At 32.4% G+C, this 19,255-nt stretch overlaps 1 protein-coding gene across 2 annotated transcripts in view; it reads left to right on the top strand.

Annotated features, from left to right (window-relative positions):
* LOC114327790 (uncharacterized) overlaps positions 1–16,604 on the top strand; it is a 59,775-nt gene extending 43,171 nt beyond the window's left edge. For both annotated transcript variants that reach the window (XM_028276500.2, XM_050641644.1), the window contains 3 exons: positions 3,161–3,302; positions 3,361–3,457; positions 16,075–16,604. In XM_028276500.2, coding sequence (XP_028132301.1) covers positions 3,161–3,302; positions 3,361–3,457; positions 16,075–16,549 — 714 coding nt within the window. In that variant the 3' untranslated portion in view covers positions 16,550–16,604. The remainder of the gene's footprint in view (positions 1–3,160; positions 3,303–3,360; positions 3,458–16,074) is intronic.
* Positions 16,605–19,255: the final 2,651 nt, after the last annotated feature.

Below are 19,255 nucleotides of genomic sequence, written 5' to 3'. Positions count from 1 at the left end.
CAGGAATATATAATACCATTACATAAAAAACGATATACCTTATGCTGCATTTAATAACTAACATATCAATTAATGGAAACTGAAGATCAAATGGTGAAGTATCCATTACCTCGGACTTTATAAAATTTTTTATTGCAAGCAAAATGCCACCGCCTTTTGTTTTATCCACTAAATCAAATTTACGATCTTTTCGATGTACATCGTAATCATCAGTAAATAATTCATTACTGGATACTTCCTCATTTAACCAAGTTTCACTTATAGCAATTATATCAAATTCAGAAACACTAACAGCAGCCAAAAAAGTCTTCAATTTACTGTTCAATCCACGCACATTTTGATAGTAGCATAATAAATCTTCTTTACAAGTTGAAAAGCTGTTGGGATTGTTCAGTTTAAATTTTGGACTATTCTTGGCACACCATTAATATACTTTATTCGGAAGTTTTGTTGGCCGTCCGAATTTTTTACAATAAGTTCCTCATGGATGCGTCATGGATGCGTCATGGTTCATTAACACGAATTTGTTATCCAATATGGCTGGCAAATGGCAAAACATGATTTTCTAAAATGTTTTAATCTACTTATCAGCTATAATTCACCCAATCACCTCCACAAGGTTCGGTATCTCCTTTCCAAGAAGTACCACTCCATAGCACTATCCGCCACCACCAAAATTAACACTCTGTATGAGGTTACATCTGGCATATCGTTCACCATATGGAAGCAAGATTTACAAAACTTCGTCTACAAAAGAGTTGGCGAACAGTATGTCAGTTGTAACCTCGTACAGAGCGTTAGTTTTGGTAGTGGCGGCATAGTGCTACGGAGCGGTATTACTTTGAAAGGACATACCGAATACGTAAAGGCAGTGGCGAAGCGTGACTTTTTCTAAAGTGTTACCAAAACTAGATGTAAAAAAATCTTATTGAAAAATAGTTATTTATGAAACAGTTCGTGAAGTATGCTTTTTGCGAACGCACGCGATATTTAGAGTGCTATACATCGCGTAAGTTCGCAAAAAGTACTCCACGCACAGTTTCATACAATATTTTATCTACGATAAACAAATAAAAAAACTAACTCTTCGTCACTGGAATTCATTTCTATTCTACAATTTTTAGAACGTTGACATTTAAAAATCCTAACTACTTTCAAACCACAAAACTGTCAAAAATTTTGTTGTAAATTGTAAGTCGTTGCTCATATTGTCATCACCATGAAAACGCAAAAGTTAAGGATACTTGATTATATGAAAGTGTGCCAAAAAACCCATTGAAAGTGTGCGAAAAATAAATCCCATTTAAAATACATTGTTACTTCACGCACACTTTAAACCCTTCAGGCACTGATATCTATAATGACAGTTTTCACAAACTAAAAACTTATACATAATATGACATAAAGTAGATAAAAATTATTTTGAACCTCCCAAATATAAGTTTTTGTTTTCAATCCAATATGTATTCAATTCAATATGTGGGATAAAATTAAACAAATCACTATTCCCAAATTATATGCATGTAATTATGTATACATGTATTATATGCATGTAATAGGTATAACAATAAATAATAAACAAACTAAACAGATTATTATTCTACAATAAAATTAACATCAAAAATAAACAAGTAGGAAACAGAACATATTTTGAAAACTAGTGTTTATATTTTAAATCTTCTATTTTCAATAATTTCATTTTTTTCTTCAAAATTATATATAAAAAAATATACAAGGATAATGACTTTTCAAGTAGACAGTTGATCGATTACGCAGCAACATTCTTCCATGTTCAAATGCACGAATAGCTACTTACTAAACTAACGTTACCACATTGTAAAATGGTGACAATACTGATGTACACGGCGTGCCCGCGCCGTCTCTGGAGCCGTCATTCCTTCAAAATTTTCAGTCCCGAGCGATAGCGAGAATCATCTTTCGTTACCAGTAACTCTAGAAGTGGTAACGGAGTATGATAACGTGCAACGGATTCAAATGTATTCACATGTAATCTCGCCAATATTTTCGTGCGTCCAGTTGGATATTTACTGAATTAGATAGGTACTACGTATTAACAAATATTTCTGTTGATAAAAAATATAAATGGAATTATTTAATAGTAGTCATAAAATATTTATTTGCAAGATTTTTAACTGTTACCAATGGTAACAGTGGTTACATGGACGCTTCGCCAGTGCGTAAAGGTGATTAGGCGAATGCCAACTGATATGTAGGCATTGAAAACATTTTAGAAGACATGTTTTGCCATTTGAAAGCCATATTGGAAATGACATATTGGTGCTAATGCACGTCTTCATGTCGCTAGCATAGTGAATACTTACCTTAATGAGATTCAATTTAAAAATTATACTGGCCAATATATAGCCCAGATCAGATTTAAATCCGATTATAGCATTTATGTGATATCTACTTTAAAACATCGCATTCAGAAAAGAAATCATATTCCTATGATACAGGAGGGCTAAGGATAGCAGCACAAAAATTTTATTCCGCATGCATATACAATATTTTTGTCCGTGAGTATATTTTAAACTTTACTTTCCCATGAATGTCTTTGGATCCAAACACCTGCGACAGAGAGAAGTATGCTTTGTTAGAAAGTATTATCCGTTTCCGTATTTCCTCCTCCTCGCTGCCATCCTTAGTTGTCTAACCCAGGTATATGAGCTGTTCTACTACTTCAATGTTAGCGTCGTCTATCGTCAAGTGCTGCAAGTTTCGTTGTTTCCTTGCTTCTATTACGGTTTTAGTTTTATCACAGAATACACCACTTTATCTACGTTGACGACTAGCCTTATTTCTTTCGTATTTTATTCAAGCTCCACATAAAGTTCTTTGACGTCTCTTGCAGTTGCAGTTCTTTCCATCAAATTTACATCATCTGCGTACATTACAATCTGCTTAGACTTATTAAACAATCAATTTTTTGGGTTTATGGACATTTTTCATGGAAAGACCTTATCATAAGAATAAAAAAATAATATACGAATTAAGTCTTTAAAACGGTCTATTAAAATTTATGTAAGACTACGCGACGTTTATGTATCTAACACCTGAGGAAAATGAAAAATATTGCATTGTATTATTTTATTCTTCATACATACATTCATTTCTTACTTCAAACATTATTTTCTTACAGCAAATCAAAAATACTACGTTAAATCCTGAAACTATCACATGGCCTTACTATGAACAAATGGATAGAGCCTTCGGAAGAGAAGTGGAAACGGACTCTGAGGGCAAAGTAGTTGATTCGTCTTTCAATCAATCGATCAGCAATGGTAAGGAAATAACCATGAAAAACTTTACGAGTTTAATTAATTTTTTGCTACTTTTTAGATGAAAGACAAAGTTTTATGAAAAAACTGATAGAACTGAGGTGTACTCTTAGGCATTTGTTTACCGGAAGAAAATATACTGCCAGGGATGGATGGTTGTAAGTATTTCTTCCGAATTTAAAATAATTAAAATTTTAAATCGTTTTAGTCTAGGCGCGAGCTGGGTCACCGTGGCCTTTTCAATTCTGATGGGCAAACCCAAGTATTTCATATTATTATACAGTGAGGAAGTTTGAGCTTGCATAAATTCATTATCTCGAGAATGGGCAAATTTGAAGAGAAATCCTCAGACAGTCGATTTTTATGTTTAAATTATGACTTTTTGGCATATCTTATAGTACTAGTGACGTCATCCATCTGGGCGTGATAAGGTAACCGATGATTTTTTTAAATGAGAGTAGGGTTGTGTGATAGCTCATTTGAAAGATAATTCAATTCTGTATTCAGCAATATAAACATTAACGTAATTATTTATACAGGGTGCCCAAAAAAAATGTTTTTGAATTAAATTAATTGAGACAAAAAGAAGAATGTATGTGATTTATTTAATGCAAAATACATTTTACTGCTGTCATAGAACAGAAAAAAATGTTATTTTGAAAAATAAACATTGCTTTTCGCTTAAATTAAATGTTCAAATTGCTAAGAGGTAGGTGGGGGGCAGCTTTAATATTGCTTTAATATTTAATAAGCGAAAAACAATATTTATTTATCAAGTAAACATTTTTTCCTGTTTTTGGACAACAGTAAACTGTATTTGGCATTAAATAAATCACATACATTCTTCTTTTTGTCTCCATTAATTTAATTCAAAAACATTTTTTTTGACCATCCTGTATAAATAATTAGGTTATTCTTTATATTGCTGAATAGAGAATTGAATTATCTTTCAAATGAGCTATCATACAACCCCTACTCTCATTTAAAAAATCATCGATTACGTCATCACGCCCAGATGGATGACGTCCAGTGGTGTCATGGCAAAATTAGCAGTGCCGGAATGCACTGCTAATTTTTGTTTACAAAACCAAAATTCTCTATTTATTTTTTTTCTTTTCTTAACCAGTGCCGGAACGGCGTTCCCGCACCATGACACCACTGATGACGTCACTAGTATATATGCCAAAAATCGTAATTTAAAAACAAAACTCGGCCTGTTTGAGGATTTCTCTTCAAAGCCCATTCTCGAGATAATGAATTTATGCAAACTCAAACGTCCTCACTGCATGTATTTTTGGCTGCTGACTACGGTGGATTTCGATCCGAGTGGTCAAAAAATTGTTATAAACAATTTAATTGTTTATAAGGTTCTAACTTAGTAAAACAACTATATTTATATTTTTTTTTCTCATAGACATCTTTCAGTGCGTCAAAGTTTTTCGATTTCTTTCTAACGCATTAAATTGTATCATCATTCTATTTGCCTTATCCCTATGAGGGGTCGGCTTCCCTAATTGCATTTCTCCACACAATTCTATCTTGGGTCATATCAATGTTAATCCCCTTTACCAACATGTCCTGCCTTATCGTCTCCCTCCAGGTCTTCCTCTCCTACTCCTTCCAGGAATCTGTACGTCAGCTATTCTTCGTATTGGGTGATTAACGTCTCGACGTTGAACATGGCCAAACCATCTTAACCTATGCTCTCTCATTTTGGCATCAATTGGTGCCACAACTAGACTTCCCCTAATATACTCATTTCTAATTTGATCCTTCTTTGTCACTCCACTCATCCATCTAAGCATTCTCATTTCCGCCACATGCATTCGTTGTTCCTCTTTCTTTTTCACTGCCCAGCATTCAGTTCCGTGCATCATAGCCGGTATTATGGCTGTTTTATAGAATTTTCCCTTCAGCTTCATTGGAATTTTTCTGTCACACAACACACCACTCGCTTCTTTCCACTTCATCCATCCAGCCCTAATTCTACTGCATGCATCTCCATCTATTTCTCCATTACTCTGTAATACCGATCATAGATACTTAAAACTATTACTTTTCACAATCATTTCACCATCCAAAGATACCATTTTATTTGTAGTAACTCCATTTTTAAATGAATATTCCAAATACTCTGTTTTTGTTCTACTAAGTTTTAAACCTTTTTCCTCCAGAGCTTGTCTCCACTGTTCCAGTTTTTGTTCTAAATCTCTTTCACTATTTCCTATTAACACTACATCATCAGCATACATTAGGCACCATGGAATACTACTCTGTAGCTTCCACTGTTATCTGGTCCAAAACTAATGAGAATAAATAAGGACTAAGCACCGAGCCTTGGTGCTATCCTACTTTCACCTGAAATTTATCAGTCTCTCCCACACCTGTCCTAACACTAGTTGTTACTCCCTCATACATATCTCTCACAATCTTTACATATTCGCCAGGGACTCCTTTCTTATTGAGTGCCCACCACAGAACCTCTCGAGGAACTCTATCATATGCTTTCTCAAGATCAATGAATACCATATGAGCGTTGGTCTCTTTATTCCTGTATTTTTCCATCAGTTGCCTTACAATGAAAATTGCATCTGTTGTTGATCTGCCCTGCATAAAGCCAAATTGATTATCGGATATTTCTCTCTCCCATATTTTCATGGAGTGGCTAAGAAGTTTTATAGCCCTGTAGTTTGTGCATTGTTGTATGTCTCCCTTGGTTTTGTAGACAGGTACTAATATACTGCTTCTCCATTCGTCTGGCATTTGTCCAACTTCCATAATTCTATTAAATAGACCTGCTAGCTAACTTGTTCCTGTCTCTCCCAATGCTCTCCATACTTCCCCAGGAATATCATCTGGTCCGACTGCTTTTCCTTTCTTTATTTTTTGAAGCGCTTGAGCCACTTCCTCGTTTGTTATTCTGGTAACCATTGCTGTTACTGTCTCCGTTAACTCCACAGGCTGTCTGTCAAATTCTTCATTTAATAGACTGTCAAAATAATTTCTCCATCTCTTTTTGACATCCTTTTCGTGAATTAGTATTTTATTATTTTCATCTCGGATACATCTAATCTGATTAAAATCTCTGCTTTCTTTGCTCTCTGTTTGGCTATTTTATATATCTTTGCTTCGCCTTCCCTGGTATCAAGTTGATCGTATAGGTTTGAATACGCTTCTGCTTTAGCTTTTGCTACTGCTACTTTCGCTTCCTTTTTGGCGACCATATAGTTTTGAAGATCTATGTCCGATCTGGTTTCTTGCCATTAAATTGTATGTGACAGAAAAAAGGCACGTCTGTGATTACAGACATTTATAATATTTATTCTAGTTGTCGATAGATGGCGCTAGAATCATTTACGAATTATGTAATATAAACTTACGTGCATAGAAATCGGCCCACTTAAAAATTTATTCATTTTTGATGCTTCGTATTTCCTAAACCTGTTGGCTGATTTAAGTGATTTTTTCAATTTGTTATAGCCTGATTCTTTAACAATATCGCTGTAATAATATTGTTGCTAAACATGTAAGTGTCATTGTATACCTGGTGTAACAATGATAGTGTGTTTTTTCCTCAAAGTTTGGAACACCCTGTGGAATATTCTAGCGTACATAAAATATTGAAATTAAAACTCAACTGTAGTCTTATAGGGTAGTGCATATAGATTTTCACTTCGAAAAAAATCAAACAAGATAGAATTTTTTGTAATTTCATTAAGAAATGTTTAATAAACAACATATCAAAAATTTCTACTCGAGAAGTTTCATTTTTTATTAAACAAATGAACTGCGAAATTAGATGTTTTTTTAAATAACTCCAAAAATAGTCCTGTCGCCAGGGGGGGTACAACGGCCTCGTTAATTCAGATGGACTTACTCAAGTTTTTTTTATGTATTTTGACCCGTAGAACACGAATTTTTTGGGTAACAGTTGATCCGGATGTCGATAAGATTGTTATAGACCAAGAACTTGAGGAATCAAATAACAGCGATTTTTGGCAAAACAAAACAATATTTTGTATTTTTTGGGCCATTTTAAGTAAAAAATATTTCTACAAGTTTTTTCGTAGGATGCACAGTTTTCGAGATAAACGCGGTTGAACTTTAAAAAAATCGAAAAATTGCAATTTTTGAACCCGAATAACTTTTGATTAAAAAATAAAATAGCAAGTCTGCTTACCGCATTTGAAAGTTTAAGTCAAATTATATCGGTTTTGATTATTTGCGTTGGTAAAAATTTATTTTTTTATTGTTTAACAAAGCTATAAACACGTAGGGTTTCCCGTGCTTTTACATGCGTTTTAACGCATGTAACGTAGAAATAGTCTTGATTGCACTAGTACCTATTCTACCTACTCGTTCGATTTTAAATGAGAAATCATAGAAACATCACTCACGCACTAGTTGTTTGTAGCTTTGTTTAACAATAACACAATAAATTTTTAGCAATGCAAATAATCAAAACCGACATAATTTGACTTGAACTTTCAAAGGCGCTAAGCAGAATTGCTATTTTATTTTTTAATCAAAAGTTATTCGGGTTTAAAAATTGCAGTTTTTCGATTTTTTGAAAGTTCAACCGCGTTTATCTCGAAAACTGTGCATCCTACTAAAAAACTTGTAGAAATATTTTTTGCTTAAAATGACCCAAAAAATACAAAATATTGTTTTGTTTTGCCAAAAATCGCTGTTATTTGATTCCTCAAGTTCTTGGTCTATAACAATCTTATCGACATCCGGATCAACTGTTACCCAAAAAATTCGGGTTCTACGGGTCAAAATACATAAAAAAAACTTGGGTAAGTCCATCTGAATTAACGAGGCCGTTGTACCCCCCCTGGCGACAGGACTAAAATATAAACTTTAGAAAAAAACTGACTTAACCGTTGAAAAATGCAGAAAATTTTACAAAAAAAACTTATATAAAGATTTTTCTAAAATTAAATCTGTAGCTTCTATAATTTTTTATTTATAACGCTAAAGTCACCCTTCTCACAAACATTGGCGCACTGTAAACTAGCGTTCGGAGAAGTGCACAATTGAGTTATTTTATTGTAATTCTTTAACTAATGGATCAAATGAAATTTTATAAATTGGACATGAAAGAAGAATAATTATTTTATGGTTATAATAAAAAGAAATAAAATGTATAGGCATAAGTACGGTGTGGGCGGAAAGTATAACATGAATTTTAACTAATACAATCTTTCTTATAAAACTCTCAATTTTGCACAACTTACATTTCAAACATCTTACTAAACGATGTTTCATTCAAAAAAAATCTCAAAAATTTAATTCAAATGATACGACGTCTCAAAAATGTAATTTTTGAAAACTTCGTAGTTTTACAGAATTACCACCACTTTAAGACGGCATTACTCAATTTTGAACAAATTTATTACAATTTTGTAGATGCTTTTTTAAAGCTTAGGATGTAGTCTTTAAAATGCACTAAATTATTTTACTTTAGAAATGAAATAAACTATTTCTTTTGAGAACATTGAGAAAGATAACAAAAATGTAATACAAAAACCGAAAATTACCAGCTAAAAAAATGTTTATACAAAGTGATCAAATTTTTTTCTGTAAAACTGACCTAAAATACATTTAACAATAAGCTTCAACAATAATAAATGTTCAACAAAAATTTTTTTTTAGCTCTTATACAGTATGTCTGCGTAACTTGGAACCTATTGATAACTTTTTATTATCGGTTTTACGAAAAAAAGTTATTGTTTATAAAATACTCTCCATCGTATATATTCTGAGATGCAACCATCAAATATCAAATTTTATTAATTTTATACGAGGTATGTCAAAAAATATGAATTTCACTCAAGAGTAATGTACCTTTATATTTCACAATATCGAAAATTGTTATTAAGAAAAGTTATTTGTAATTAAAAAATATGTTTCAGTGTTCAATTACACCCTTCTAATTAAAATATTGTGAATAATAAAGGCACAACTCTTAAGAAAAATTCATATTTTTTACATACCTCGTATATAAAATTGAAAAAGTTTGATATCTGATGGTTGTATCTTATATTTTAGACCAGGTAGAGCATTTTATGAAGAATAACTTTTTTTCGTAAAATTGATAATAAAATAGTTATCATACCTAATAATTGTAATAAAATGATGATCGGTAGGTATCCGTAATTTGAGAAAAAATTGAATTTTTTTTTTATTTGAATGATGTAATTGTATATTAAAACATCGCTTTTAATTTCAAACAGCTTTTCCTAATTTTTGATATTCTGGAATATAAAGGTACTTTACTCTTTAACGAAATTAATATTTTTGACATAACTCGTATAAAATTGATAAAATTTGATATCTGATGGTTAAGTTTTAGATTTTTTACTATCCAGAGCATTTTATGAAAAATAACTTTTTTTTGTAAAACTGATAATAAAAAAGTTTTCTGATAATAAAAAATTGTAATGCCATATTCGGATTCAGCATAATCTTGAGTAGAACTTTTTACTTTAACATGTATATAAACTAACAAAAAAGGTTTTAGAAAAATATAAGCTTGTTTGAATTTTTCCGAAACAATGCATGTTTTCGTTCTAATGGCACTTCCCTATTAGGCTTTCGTAATATTATGCTTTTTGATTCATTTGCTTATGTTGGATAATAAAAAAGTTAGTTACTTTTATTTAACAACTAGACATGTTCTTTATCAATACGCGGTGTTTCTAAATAAGTAGGACAAACTTTAAGGGGTAATTCTGCATGAAAAAATAATGACAGTTTGCTTTATAAACATATGTTCGCAATTGCTTTGTTTCCGAGATACGGGATGTTGAATTTTTTCTTACAAACTGACGATGTATTTATTGCTCTAAAACCAGTTGAGATATGCAAATGAAATTTGGTAGGTCTTAAGAGATAGTTATTGCCGATTTTTTGACATAAAATTAAGAATTTTATATTCACCATTAGCGCGCATACGGGTAATATGACCGATTATATTACCCGTATGCACGCTAATGGTGAATGTAAAATTCTTAATTTTGTGTCAAAATATCCTGAATAAGTATCTCTTAAAACCTACCAAATTTCGTTTGCATATCTCAACTGGTTTTAGAGCAGTAAATAAATCGTCAGTTTGAAAGAAAAAATTCAATATCCCGTATCTCGAAAACAAAACATTTGCAAACATACGTTTATAAAGCAAACTGTCATTATTTTTTCATGCAGAATTACCCCTTAAAGTTTGTAACACTTATTTAGACCGTGTATTGATGAAGAACATGTCTAGTTATTAAAGTACCTAACTTTTTATTATCCAACATAAACGAATGAATCAAAAAGCAAGACGTTAAGAAAGCCTAAGGCTACAATTGAGTTTTAATTTCAATATTTTATGTACGCTATAATATTCCACAGTGTGTTCCAAACTTTGAGAAAAAAACACACTATCATTGTTACACCCGGTATACAATAACACTTACATGTTTAGCAATAATATTATTACAGCGATATTGTTAAAGAATCAGGCTATAACATATTGAAAAAGTCACTTAAATCGGCCAACAGGTTTAGGAAATACGAGGCATCAAAAATGACCAAATTTTTAAGTGGATCGATTTCTATGCACGTAAGTTTATCTACGAATATAATCTGTACAACAAATGCAACATAAGACTATACAAATCAAAGAAAATACCATTTTATAAATGCAATAAACACAATTGATTTGTTTTTATGCCAAATTGCAAATAAAATGTGACAACTGTCAGATTTAACTAAAATGTCATGTTAGAATAAATGTTATAAATAATGTATATTATCACGGACTTACCTTTTTCTCTATCATTTGTGACGCACTGAAAAATGCTCATGAAACGAAGCATAGAACAAAAATTGCTTAGAATTAGTCATTTTATCCAATTCCGGACTTATTTTGAATGTATATTTTTCACCATCAAGAAGGGGGTATTCCCCTCCATTTTTTTAAATGGCGGGGATGTAGGATTTTAAACTTTTTCTTATATATTAATAGACAATTTTAACTAACTATTCCCAAATTTTGATCCTTCCATTATTGTTTTAGGGTCAGATTGTTCCTTGATGGAGCTATTACATAAATCCAATATGTACATAACATGTATATACGTTATCTTCGTTTTTCATTTTTGAAAGAAAATCTTAATCTAATTTTATCATATAATTCTTATAATTAAATCATCACAGATTACCTCGTATGACCTTTCTATTTACTTTTTCTTAAATTTTTTGTATTAAATGGGAAAAACACGAAAAACTAAGATTTCAGAAATATAAGTTAAAAGGAAGTTCTTGTTTTTTATTAACACTATTTTTACAAACATTTTCTTTTATGTATCTGCATCGAGATATAGGTACAGGAAATCTCAGCTCTTTTACACCTAAACCATCAGTTTTTAGAGCAATTTTTACAGTAACTCGGTGGTACAAAGTCTGTTCTAGGAGGCATTAAAATTAAAACTTTTTGGAGCTTTCGAGTCTCATTATCTATATGATATCCATATAAAAGTGGATCTAGTTCTTTTGCAGCATCATCAAGGCACGTCATTTGTGTGTACGCCGCCATATACAATGTTCGTTTTATATGCAATAATGATGCTGCAAAAGAACTCATCCACTTTTATATTAATACAATATAGATAATGAGACTCTGAAGCCCAAAAAGTTTTAATTTTGATATAAATTGCTCTAAAAACTTATGTAGATGTAAAAGAGCTGAGATTCCTGTATATCTCGATGCAGATGCATGGCAGAAAATGTTTGTAAAAATAGTAGGGGAGAGTTGGACAAAACGGGATACCATTCTTGTTTATTTTTATTGCGGAAAAAATGTTAAAGAAATTATCATATTATTATTTTTTATATGTATAACATTTATTGAAGCACACAAAAAACATATTTTTAGCTATTTTTAATAACTGGAAAATAGTAAAAAAAAAATATTTATTAAAATCCTGCACATCCCGTTTTAGCATACCACGGTTGGATAAAACGGGATAGGTTCACAATATTTAATTTTTTGCATAAAATTATCTAAAAAGTATATTTAAGTAGATGGCTGCAAAGCAAAATTTACCTTTGAAAAAACAATATCTTTAGTAGTCAGAAACTTAAAAATAGGCCTTTTTTATGTTTTATTGCAAAATGGGAAATAAAACCTTTTATTTAGGACTAGGTACGTATATCAGAACAAAAGTCACATAAAAATATGTTGTTCTATTCTGCAATATGAGAACACGCTTTATCGCTATTTAAAAAATTATAGGCCAACAAATAATTAGGATAAAACGGGACATAAAAACTGTATCCCATTTTATCCAACTTATAAGTGTCCGGTTTTGTCTAACTCAGACATTTTTCAAAACAAAAATGGCTCCTGCCTAAACGTGAAAGTAAAATTAGATAGACTACACATGAGAATATTCGTTAATGAGTGTTTAATTAAATATAATAGTCACCGGAATTATACGTTTAGATATGTAGGCAATATAATGTAGAAAACAACGCACTTAAAAGTATAAAGTAACCAAAAAATAGAGTCAAACAATTCTAAACACAACAGCTTTTCATAAAATAATGGCATATCGAGGTAAAACGAACTGAGAATGTTTAAATGACGACTGAGAACAAGTTTTCGTCGTTGTCCGATTGATAGCAGCACTATTGGGTCTCTAGGCCAGGTATCCCGTTTTATCCAACTCTCCCCTATTAATAAATAAGAAGAATTTCCTTTTAAATTATATTTCTGAAATCATAGTTTTTCATGTTCTTTTTCTCATTTAGTAGTAAAAACCGAAGAAACCTAAATATAATGAAAAAGTGATACGACGTACTTTATGGTGATTTAATTATAAGAATTATATGATAAAATTATATTAAGATCTATATTAAGATTATATTAAAATCAAAAATGAAAAATGAAGATAACGTATAGATGTATAAATTATAATTTGTATCGAGTGGTTCGCGCGCAAACCTTTTCGCTGTGAGCCGGTCTTGCGCCTCAGAGCGCGAAAATTAACTATCTACACTTGAGTCCACGAGTTTTTAGCCGTGCGTCATTAATACCTGACGATATAAAACACATACTTATATCTAGCATCATTCTCTTCCACGCATCAAACTAATGACAAACCAGCTACCGCCTGTTATCAAGTAAAAACATGTTATTTTTATGAACGATCTAGACTCAGTAAATTGAAAAGAGATAGGTATAAAAAAAGACGATTGGAATGTTTTCACATTTTAGTTTCTTTACTTTTGTGACTGTCAGTTTGTTGAATTTTTTGCTGTTATTTTGTCGAATTTTTGCATTTTGAAGTTTTTATAGTACCTATAAAAACAGTTGTTTTCACAACTAATTTTATATTGGAGTTTGAAAGGACCCCGCAGAAACCTTATGGGAAATGGCTCTCTGTCAAATGCTCTGAAACTTTGGGTTCTGGTGGTTCTTGATGTGTAGAACAAAAGACTCAATGGGCGCGTAGCTCCAAAAAAATCATGTTTTCAAGATATAAGCCTCTGAATTTATAGGTACAATGAGGACGTTTGAGTTGGAATAAATTCATTTTCTCGAGAATGAGCGACTCTGGAGATTACGAATCAGGTCGATTTTTATTTTTAAATTTATTTTTTTTTTGCATATATATCATACCAGTGACGTCATCCATCTGGGAGTGATGACGCAATCGATGATTTTTTAAATAAGAATATAGGTCGTGTGATAGCTTATTTGAAAGGTTATTCAATTCTCTATTCATTCACTAATATAAACATCAACATAATTATTTATACTGGGTGCCCAAATTTTTTTTTAATTAAATTAATTGAGACAAAAAGAAGAATGTATATATAATTTATTTAATTCGAAATACATTTTACTGCTCTCAGAAAACAGAAAAAATGTTAATTTGAAAAATAAACATTGCTTTTCGCTTAAATTAAATGTTAAAACTGCCAAGAGGCAGGTAGGTGGCAGATTTAATACTGAATTTAAGCGAAAAACAAGATTTATTTGTGAAATAAACATTTTTTTTTGTTTTCGGAGAATAGTAAAATGTATTTCGATTTAAATAAATTATATACATTCTTAAAAACAGAATTAAAAATATTTTTTAAAAATCTAATCGCTGAATAAAAGACTAAATAATTATTATCGAGGCCCGAAAGTCCCTTAGATTAAATAAAAAGTTTCTTTTGAATGAGATATTTGAAATTAAAAATCACACTACATTTTCTCTTAGTTTTTCACCCCTATAACTTATTAAAATAAACATTATAGAAGTTTTCAGGGACTTTCGGCCCTCGGTAAGAACGTAATCTTTCATTCTGGGTTTAAAATTTTCAAAAATACTTATTAGTTTTCTCAGGATTCGAAAAAAATGAATCCCATTTAAATAGCATTGGAGCCGAAACTTTGTACCGATCCCCTTAAGGAAAAATCCTGAAATGGGCAGATTGCAATTGCGCGCAGCGATCAGGGTTCTCAACAGGGTGTCTAAGTTTTATTTACTTCTTATTCGTTTTGAACGGAAATTTTGCTAATTTTAAAAAATTAATTAATTAAAAAATTAATATATTATATATATTATATATTATACAGTACAATTTTCAAAGGAGGAAGACCTAACCCTTCGGTCCAAACCTAACTTTCGGGTATTAGAGTGTAGAGTACCCCAGGAGGTATTTGACCGCTGCGCGCAATCACAATATACCGCCTGAAATATGTCTATTTTTATTTTTAAATTATGATTTTTGACATATATATCATATTAGTGACATCATACGCTTGGGCGTGATGGCGTAATCGATGATTTTTTTAAATAGGGGTCGTGTGCTAGCTTATTTGAGAGATTGTTCAGTTCTCTATTCTGTAATATAAACATTAACAGAATTGAGTGAAAAATAATTTTGACCACGAATTATTTTCTTTCCTATTAATAGAATTATTTATATAGGGTACCCAAAAAATATTTAAATTAATTGACACAAAAAGAAGAATGTATGTAATTAATTTAATTCAAAATACATTTTACTGCTCTCAGAAAACAGAAAAAAATACTTATTTCACAATAAACATTGCTTTTTCCTTCAATTCAATGTTCAAACTGTTAAGAGGTAGGTGGGTGGCAGCTAGCTTTAGCATTGAATTGAAACGCAATGCTTATTTGGAAAATAAACATTTTTCTGTTTTTTAACAACGGTAAAATGTATGTTGAATTAAATGAATTACATATATTCTTCTTTTCATGTCAGTCAATTTAATTTAATGAAATTATTTTGGATACCCTTTAATGGGTAACTATGTGTAATTTATCCAGCTCTCCGACTATCAACTGCGTACTGCAACCCAGGCTCGTACTTTAAACTATGTTAATGTTTATATTGCTGAATAGAGAATTGAATGACCTTTCAAATGAGCTAGCACACGACACCTATTCTCTTTTAAAAAATTTATCGATTACTTCATCACATCCAGATGGAGGACGTCAGACGTCACTAGTATGATATATATGCCAAAAAGTTATAATTTAAAAATAAAAATCTACCTCTTTCGAGATTTTTTCTTAAAGTCACCGGCTTGCGAAATAATGAATTTATTCCATATATTTGCAACATACTGTATACTATCCTCTTAAAATAATACTTTATAATAATTATATTAGTAATTGTTACTTATTGCCAATTTATAATCCATAAAACATTTTCTCCCATTTATAATATTATGGATTAATCAATATTACTTGTTTATTTTTAGAATTATTCAATCTCTTTTGCAATGCCAGGGAAAATACTCTATTGACCAATTAAGTAAGTGCTGGCAAAATTTGGTTCAGCGCTTTAAACAACTGGCCAAAAATGAAGCAAAGGAAAATATAACTTGGCCTTATTTTGACTACATGAACAAATGGTTTAAAGACAACGAGGTGCAAGACTTAAAACTGGAAATGGATATAGACGAAAGTGTCTTGGAAGGTGACGAAAAGGAGGAAAGCAAAGATGAAGAGAATGCTAACCAAAATAGCTTTGTGTCATTAAAAAATAATTTCTCTGCTGATAGAATAAAAATCCAGTTGCTGACGGAAATAAAAGCCAATCAAGAAAAAAATCATCAAATTGTAATGGACGGTTTAAAAGATATAACTAATCTCCTTCGATCACAAACTAGCCAATTCAACAACAGCGAAGTAACACATACTAATTGTTCTGAAATTGAATCTGAAAACTCTTAATTTAACAATATAATATTAATAAATCATATATAATAATAATAAAGTTTTTAAAATATATTTTATTTTTTATTTTAGATTACAAATTTTATCATCAAACACTAGTAAAAATAATTTGAACTTAAAAGACTTAGTTACATGACGCTAGTAACTCGTATGAGTTACTGGGGCAAGTACTGGAGGCGCTTGTTTCACAGGGATAGTAGCGTCTACACTACATGCTAAATTCCTTTTTAAGGCGGTGGTCTCCAATAATAGACGTTGTAGGCTACGTACAGCTTCACGCCGCGTAGGAAAATTGTTAATTTTTTTTTGAAGGACAAAAACTATCTTACAGCCGAAAATAGTTAAAAAAAGAGTAATTCTAAAACAAATTCAGATTACGGGGTGAATTGAGGTGACAACCGACTTATCCGGTTGTCTCCTATAGACGCCGTAGGCTGCGTACAGCGTGTATTGGAGACCACCGCCTAAATGTGTGGACGCGCCTTCGGGGACTTAGCACCTCAACTAATCACTGGTGTCAGCTACTAGAATCGTGTAATCAGTCTCTACGGTGCTAGTGCGTCATGCAGTAGAGTATTGCGTGGGACAAGTATTACCTAGTGGGGGAACCTACTCGTTCCAGTAAATAGGATTGCTTTCTATTTAAGGCTGACTCTCACTATCATGCAAGGCAAGTGCTCGGCATGGGCAAGGCATCGGCTCGGTAAGATACATTTTACATAAAATCTTATGCACTTCACGGGATATGATTCACACTATGCGTGCCAGGCACCGGCAAGCGACGGGCTTTGCATGCGACGTTCTTTTCGAAACAATCTTTGCCTAGCATGTTCCGTGAAGGTCACGACAGTGTGAATACCTTACCGGCAAGCAATCTGCAATATTGGTTGTTTAAAATCAGTTTTATAAAGACGATAAAGAAAAGAAGTATTTTGTTTTTGAAGAGGTCCCTCAATATGCGATGCGCCAATTTTCCTTCTTCGTTTAGCATCATAACTCTGGATGGGTCTTTGCCTGTCTGGCTATGTCCTTCCATTCAGATTTCTCTTATGTACTTTTCCTCCATTGTCTTATGTTCATGGTTTTCATGTCGTCTTCCACGTCATCCATCCCTCTCGTTCTGGCCCTTTCTGTTTTTTCGTCTTCCTATCGGCTTCCATTGTAATGTAATTACTTCCTGTGTAATTTTCTTTGTTGTTTATTCATTGTATTTTCTCTGCACATGTCCCAGCCATAACAGTCTTTGACTTTTCACAAATTGTACAATATCGTAACCTTCATTCAATTCATTAACCTCATTGTTTCTACTGATTCTCCATGTGCCGTCTTCCTCTTGCACCGGGCCATATACTTTTCTCAGTATTTTTCTCTCGAATATACTGAGTTGGGCTTCATCCCTTTTCGTCATTGCTTAGATTTCACAACCATACGGGTCTAATCAATGTTCTGTAGATAGTCATTTTGGTTTTTTTGTCTAATAATTTCGGTGTCATCAATCTTTTAATAACATACCGTTCTGGAAATACGTGCATTAATTTTGATCCTTACGGAATTCTTCTGATTTCTGTGCCAGGTATGTGAAGGCATCCACACGTTCAAGAGTATAGTTGTCTATTGTGATATAATTTTCATTGTCAGGTGTTCTTTTGACGGTCATGTAATTCATTTTTGCTTCGTTTATTTAAAGCTCCCTTTTCGTGCTTCAGGATCAATGTTTTAGAACGCTTCAGTTAGTCGTGTTAAAGTGTAGAACTACATCGTCTGCATATGCAGTAATTTGTACTCTCTTGGTGTTTCATTGGTTTTCTGATGAGTGACTCAAGACACAGTATAAAGACGGACAGTAGAATCACTCTCCGAAAAATTGGAAGTAAAATCTTTAGTCGCGCATGGCGACCGCGCAATGTTCCCAGTCGCTTTTGCCCCACTCTCGCATTGCTAGTCGCATAGAAACGTACGGGTTTTAACAGGGAAAACCCGCATCCACCACTGGTGAATTACCAGTTGCGTACTGCCGGTATTACTTCTTGAAATCAAAGTGCCGACATGGAAGAGGTTTTACTGTCCCTCTTTATACTGTGCTCAAGACAAGAACTAGGTTGAATATTATGGTTCAATATGCAGCCATAAGTTGTTAAATTCATTCACTGTTATTCGGTTATATTTAAAAAAATTTGTCTGATCGTCTAAAAGGTCGGAGTGTAAGGTTGCAAATTCTCCTTCTTTTGTGCGTTTCTTAGCATTTTAAGCACCCAACAACGTCTTTTTCTATTTCTGCAATATTTGTTTTTATTTTCTGTTTCTTCATCTAATATTAGACCAATTTGTATTAACGTTCAATTTCAACATTTTTCACTACACAAAGCAACCAACCCGCGGCAAGCCTTTTGCAGTGTGAATTGGCTGCGAAAACCTTGCCCGTGCCTTGCCGTTGCCGGTCCGGTTCCTTGCACGTCTAATGATAATCAGGCTTTACTCGACTGGCTTGAATACCTGCAGCGAGTACTCTACTGGAATATAAAACACCAATTTACACAAGGAGAGTACTAAAAGTCAATAGGTACTCGGTTTTAGTGACTCGTACGAGTCACTAGACTGCCAGTTACACGACGCTAGTAACTTGTACTAGTCACCAAAAGCGAGTACTGACTTTTAGTAACCGAGTACTGCGAGTAGTCATGCCAGTAGAGCAAATAGAAAGCA

The sequence above is a fragment of the Diabrotica virgifera genome, chromosome 1 (genome assembly GCF_917563875.1).
Source record: "Diabrotica virgifera virgifera chromosome 1, PGI_DIABVI_V3a".
In the NCBI taxonomy this organism is placed as follows: domain Eukaryota; kingdom Metazoa; phylum Arthropoda; class Insecta; order Coleoptera; family Chrysomelidae; genus Diabrotica; species Diabrotica virgifera.
The sequence above is the reverse complement of the archived record's forward strand: the minus strand, read 5'-3'. Positions and strand labels throughout refer to the sequence as shown.